Source organism: Acomys russatus, chromosome 14 (assembly GCF_903995435.1).
Source record: "Acomys russatus chromosome 14, mAcoRus1.1, whole genome shotgun sequence".
NCBI classification, from domain to species: domain Eukaryota; kingdom Metazoa; phylum Chordata; class Mammalia; order Rodentia; family Muridae; genus Acomys; species Acomys russatus.
In genome coordinates this window covers 36,502,263-36,508,262 of record NC_067150.1, presented here as the reverse complement: position 1 = coordinate 36,508,262, position 6,000 = coordinate 36,502,263, and the positions used below count along the sequence as shown (strand labels likewise).

Sequence of the window (6,000 nt, the reverse complement as noted above, 5' to 3'; positions counted from 1 at the left end):
TGTGGATGTCAGATCCTCTGGAACTGGAGTTATAGACACTTGTGAGCTACCATGTGGGTGCTGGGAATTGAACTGGGTTCCTTGGGAAGAGCAGCCAGTGCTCTTAACCTCTGAGCCATCCCTCCAGCCCCTGTTTGTTTGTTTTTTAATGAGTTATGGCTCAGTGGTTAAGAGAGCCGGCTGCTCTTCCAGGACCCAGGTTCGATTCCCAACACCCACATGGTGGATCACAACCATCTGTAACTCCAGTTTAGGGGGAACTCTACACCTCCTTCTGGCCTGCATAGGCACTGCTTGTAGATAGTGCACAAACATACATGCAGGCAAAACACCCAAACATAAAATAAAAATAAGAAAGTTAAGTAAGAGGAGGAGGAGAGGGCATTCAGTGGATTGAAAACAACCTAAGGGTTCCACTGCGTGTTTAAAAAGTGCATGCTTTTCAAACATCCCCAAGAATAAAAACAATTTTCCAGGTTTATTAAGTGAAGCCATTGAGAAGCCAGAAGCAGACTCGACAGTCTCACATTGATGGAAGAGGTTCTCTGTGAGTTCACTTGTTCAGGTGTAGGTTATCTTTGGAAGTATACACACATGATGTGACTTTTGCTATCACGAAGTGCTAAGGTGGAACCGATGACACCAGTGTGGTGGCTCGAACCAGTGCCGTGGGAGTTCCTATTTCATTAACATTTTAACTACAAGAAGCCAGAGCTAGTGGTGCCTGCCTGTGATTCCAGTACTCAGAGACAGAACCAGGAGTGCCTTTCTAAGTTTGAGGCTAGGTTGGTTTACATAGCCAAGGTCTAGGCCAGTTAGACTCTGTCTTAAATAAAATTAGAAATAAAAATGTTAGTGGGCTGGAGAGATGGCTTAGCACTTAAAAGCATGTGCTGCAGGTGGGTGGTGATGGTGCATGGTTGTAATCCCAGCACTTGGGAGACAGAGGCAGGCGAATCTCTGTGAGTTCAAGGCCAGCCTGGTCAACAAGGGAGTCCAGGACAGCCAAGGTTACACAGAGAAACCCTGTCTCAAAAAACAGTATACGCTGCTCATACAGAGGGACTGAACATATGTGTCCCACCTGCATCTCATGGCTCATAAATGCCTATCCAGTTCCAGAAAATCTGACGTCCTTTCTTGACCTCTGTGGTCACTCCATGCTGTACATACAAACAAGGAGACACATAAACAGACAAAAAGAACTGTAGTTTAAAAAAAATAGGGGCAGGGGGTGTAGCCAGAGAGCTTACCACCTGGCATTTACAAAGCCCTGGGTTTGATGCCTACTCAGCAGCACACAAAAACAGGTATGGTGGGACCACTTGTATTCCAAGCACACCCACTCCGGAGGCAGAAAGTTCAATGTCTTCTTTGGCTACATAGTAAGTTCAAGACTGGTCTAACCAAGGCTACACAGAGAAATCCTGTCTCGGAGGGGGAGAGGGGAGACTGGTCTAAAATAGATAAGACAATATCTTTTTTTTTTTTTTTTAATATTTATTTATTTAGTATGTATACAGTCTTCTGCCTGCATGTACACCTGCAGGCTGGAAGAAAGCATCAGATCACATTATAGATGGTTGTGAGCCACCATGTGGTTGCTGGGAATTGAACTCAGGACCTTTGGAAGAGCAGGTGGTGCTCTTAACCTCTGAGCCATTTCTCCAGCCCGATAAGGCAATATCTTAAAAATAAATATTTAAAAAAACATTAGCCACATGACATATAGGTATTCAAGAGAAATGAGTTAAAATTTAAAACCAAAAATAAAGCACATGTAGTTTAAGGTAACTTGAGAAAGGTATAAAAGATTCTCTGTATGTGTGCCTCCGTGTGTGTGTGTGTGTGTGTGTGTGTGTGTGTGTGTGTGTGTGTTGGTGCTCAGGATCAACCCCAGGGCTTTCCAAATGCTACGTTTAAGTGCTCTATCACTGAACATCTTTCCGACAAGAAAGTCTTTCTACAATCTGCAGAACAGTTACTGGATATTGGTGTTAAATCCCACTGAGTTTCCTACCTATCAGGCACTATGTATGTGGCCTAGGACTTTACTATAAGACTCAGTTTTCCCACCTGTAAAATAAGGATTATTTATGTGATTAGTAAGAAGTGGATGCTCATAAAGCATGTGGGCTATTAGAAAGTCTCAGTGAAAGCTAGTTATTACCACTATACCTGCTCTAAAACATCCAGTCATAAACCAAGCCTGATCTATCCTAGCTTGCTTTCTTTGCACTAGCCTAAGAGACCAACTATGGTGATTTCTCAAGTTCTCCCCCACTTCCCAGACTCTTAAGTCTTCACAACCTGCAAAGACATTCTCCATTCTTGTTGCTGCCACCCACCCTGCAGACCTCCCACCTGTGCTAAATCAAGTGTGCTTCTAGGGAGGGGGTTACGCAGAATCCACCGGGTTTGTTTTTTCAAAGGTGGAGGGCGGGAAGAAATCCTGTTGACACGGTTATATAATGCCCATCACCCCGTCCTCTGCCTACTACCTCTGAAGGCCGTTATGCATATTAAAGAAGGGGGGCGGCAAATACAAAAGAAAAATAAGCGAGAAAGAGGGAGGGAGGGAACAAATCAGGATGCTTGAGGGAATCCACGTGGTCGCCAATCTGTAACTGATCAGAGCAGCTATACTGAAGCGAAACCCCTAGAGCCTAAAGCTAAGTGTATTGCAATAGAGACAGCGTCCACAATGAGGTGTGCTATGCCCTATGCAGAGTCTTGGGGCTGCTGTTTAATATCGTTTCGCAGCTCCCACCCTTTCTGCACCTAGTAAGCCACGAGAAGCAACAACGGAGTCTGGTTGTGCGTGCGTTGTGTGAATGTGCGTTTTGCAAACCATCTGGGCTCCATCCTGCGCGGTTGGAACGATGATCGATCCCGGACGAGTTTGGGGAGTTGGGGCTTGATTATGTCTCTTCCCTTTCTCTGTTCCCTTCCTGCCCCCACCCCAGCCCCCGCCCCATTCGCTAGCTAGGCACAGACGTCTCTCGGTTGGAAGGGCATAGGGTTTTCAGCACCAGGAGGCCGTGGACCTCTGGAGGCGTACAAACCCTCCAGTGGGCTGGAGCTAGTTGCTACCTGCCTAACTACGACCCTCCCCATCCTTTCCAAATTTGCCTCCTGGGGTGGTCCTAGTTCGAGCAGCGCTGGGTACCGGTGCGGGAGACTTGGAAGGCTTCGTGACCTTCCTGCGAACTCCACCTCGGCTAGGGATGGGGGTGGGGTGGGGGGAGAGATGGAGGCTGCTCCGGGTCTGTAGGCAGTGTATCGATCCCCAAGCCTAAGCCAAGGCAAATTCTTCGGGCAGCAATCCCTCCCTTCCTCCTTGGCATTTCCATCCCCGCAGGCTTCTAACGCCTTGCTAGAGGCGCTCTCTCCTATTTCCCGCAATAAAGTAAACCCCGAGGATACACACACACACACACACACACACACACACACACACACACACACACACACACACACACACACACACACACACACACACACACACACACACACACACACACACCCACGGCTGCCCTATCTCTCTTCCCTTTCTACGCCCCCTCCGCCCCCCAGGCTTGCTAACTCTGTGCGCAGAGCTCGCCAGCGGAGGGCCCCTATCCAGCCAGTTTATCATAATGCCTTACGCGCCCCCCACCCACCCCGAGAAATGTGCTGGCGAGCCCCCTCCCTCCGCGTGCATACATTAGGGTCTGCTTTGCATGCAGAGGCAGGCTGGAAGAGGAGGAAGAAGGGGCGGGGCGCTTTTGCCCGCCTCTTCCCTCCAGGCCCTGTCCGTTAGCCACCCAGTTTCAGCTCCGTTGTAACGCCAGGTCGGCGTGCAGGCTGTGGCTCCAACGCCTGGCCTGGGGAAACACACCCCAACTCCGCACGAAAGCCAGAAGCCCTGCGCCTCCCTCCAGCGTACGGTGGAGCGAGGTGGCGGAAGCCGGCCACTGGGTTGTGTGCATTTTGGAGCGGGCTCCAAGCATCAAGATGGGAGGGGCTCCTCTTTTATTGGGTTTTATTTTTTAAAGTGCGTTCAACACCAGGAGCCTTGCCATTTTGCATAGAATCAATTGAGCGACGCTTCGGTTTTGCATGGAGTACAATGGAGCTTTCTGGATTCTAGAAACGTTCCATGCGGGCTAAGCCCGCCGCTCTCCAAGGCAGAGAAGGCTCGCTCCTCCCGGGACCCAGCAGCCGCGCTGCACTGGAAGTGGCTCTCCTGGGTCGCCCGAGTCCCTGCGCGTCCCGGGAACGTGTGTAATCGGCCTCTCTGCTCGCACGGCTGCGAGCCACTCGCTCCCTCCGCCTCCATCCTCCGCCGCCCTCGCCCCCTCCCCCTCTCCCCGGAACCCGCCTCCGCTCCGGGCTCCAGGGCTTCCTCCCCCCCCCGCCCCCCCATCTTCCCTGGCGCTGCCGCTCCCGGAGGGCGGGGCATGCACTTATCCAGGTTGCGGGGCGGGAGGAGCCGAGCCCCGGGCTCGGCATAGAGCGGTGGCCGCCGGGAGGCGGAGGCGGAGGCCAGAGGCCCACATGCAGATTGCAGGGCAGGCGAGCGCCTTCCGGCGCTCTGCATAGCGGGCCGCGGGGTGCGAGCGGCCAGGAGGCGCCAGGCGGGTTAGGCAGGTTCCGGGGCCTGCCGCTCCCCCCCCTCCGCCTCCCCGCCCCCCTGTGTTGTCGCCTCTCCCTCTCGCTGCTTCACTTACGGGGCGAACATGGCGCACAGCTGTCGGTGGCGCTTCCCCGCCCGACCCGGGACCACCGGGGGTGGCGGCGGCGGGGGGCGCCGGGGCCTAGGGGGCGCCCCGCGGCAACGCGTCCCGGCCTTGCTGCTTCCCCCCGGGCCCCCGGCCGGCGGTGGCGGCCCCGGGGCGCCCCCCTCCCCCCCGGCGGTGGCGGCGGCGGCGGCGGGAAGCAGCGGGGCTGGGGTTCCAGGGGGAGCGGCCGCCGCCTTAGCAGCTTCTTCGTCGTCCGCCTCGTCTTCGTCTTCGTCATCGTCCTCAGCCTCCTCAGGGCCGGCCCTGCTCCGGGTGGGCCCGGGCTTCGACGCGGCGCTGCAGGTCTCGGCCGCCATCGGCACCAACCTGCGCCGGTTCCGGGCAGTGTTTGGGGAGAGCGGCGGGGGAGGCGGCAGCGGAGAGGTAAGGGGGAGAGGAACCCCCGGTCCGGGGTCTCGACCCTCCGCGGAGCCCCTCCCCTCCCCCATTCATGTTTGAGGAGCATCCTAATTCTGGAAACATCCCGGGGTCCTTAACCCGGGGCAAATGGCCCTCCCATCTTGGGATCCCCTTATGGGGTGCAGACCCCCCCCTCCCCGCAGGCGCCCTTACCCGAGGGTTCAGACCCTTATGATTAAGGGCGTTTACCTCCATCCCGCCCCCTAACCCTGGACCCTTCCCCAAATCCCTTGGCACAGACCCCCTTGTGGGGGTTTCCCATCCCGGGACTGAACCCCTCCTCCCATTCGCAGATTACCTCATCCGAGCCAGATTCCTCCCTCCCTCTGCCAGAGACCTGATCCCGCCACATCTCCGCCTCCCTCCCTGGGCAGATGTGTTACTCCGAGGGCAGTCTTCCCCTTGGACATCTCTCGGGGGGGGGGGGGGTGGCGGCGGTGGCTTCATCCAGGGCCACGTTCTTCTCCTGGCCCTTGGGAAATCCGTGTCCCTTCCTGCACCTTGCTTCCGAAAACCTGACCGACCAACCAACCCTCCCTCCATCCCCAGCTAGGTCTTCACCTTGCCAGTCACTCCCCCCCTTCTCTCACCTCTACTACTCTCAGCCCACTCCCACCTCCTGCACACCGGGCTTTTTCGTCCCGCCCTACCCCACGGGAAACCTTTCCTCTCTACCTTGCCTGTCCTCATGGTTCCTGCGAAGATAACAGTGCTCCCCCCGCGTTAGTCTTTCCCCCCTGATCTTCCCGGGTTAGTTTTCTACGCTGCTGGTGTCAGGGGTTTTAGCTCTTTCCCTCCTTTAGACGAAGGACCAGAG

General features: G+C 55.2%; 1 protein-coding gene across 1 annotated transcript in view; it reads left to right on the top strand.

Annotated features, from left to right (window-relative positions):
• Window positions 1-4,659: 4,659 nt before the first annotated feature.
• The window catches only part of Kmt2a (lysine methyltransferase 2A), an 81,730-nt gene continuing 80,389 nt past the window's right edge, over window positions 4,660-6,000 (top strand). Inside the window, exon 1 of the mRNA XM_051156320.1 lies at window positions 4,660-5,147. Within this exon, the coding sequence (XP_051012277.1) occupies window positions 4,722-5,147 (426 nt within the window). The 5' untranslated portion in view covers window positions 4,660-4,721. The remainder of the gene's footprint in view (window positions 5,148-6,000) is intronic.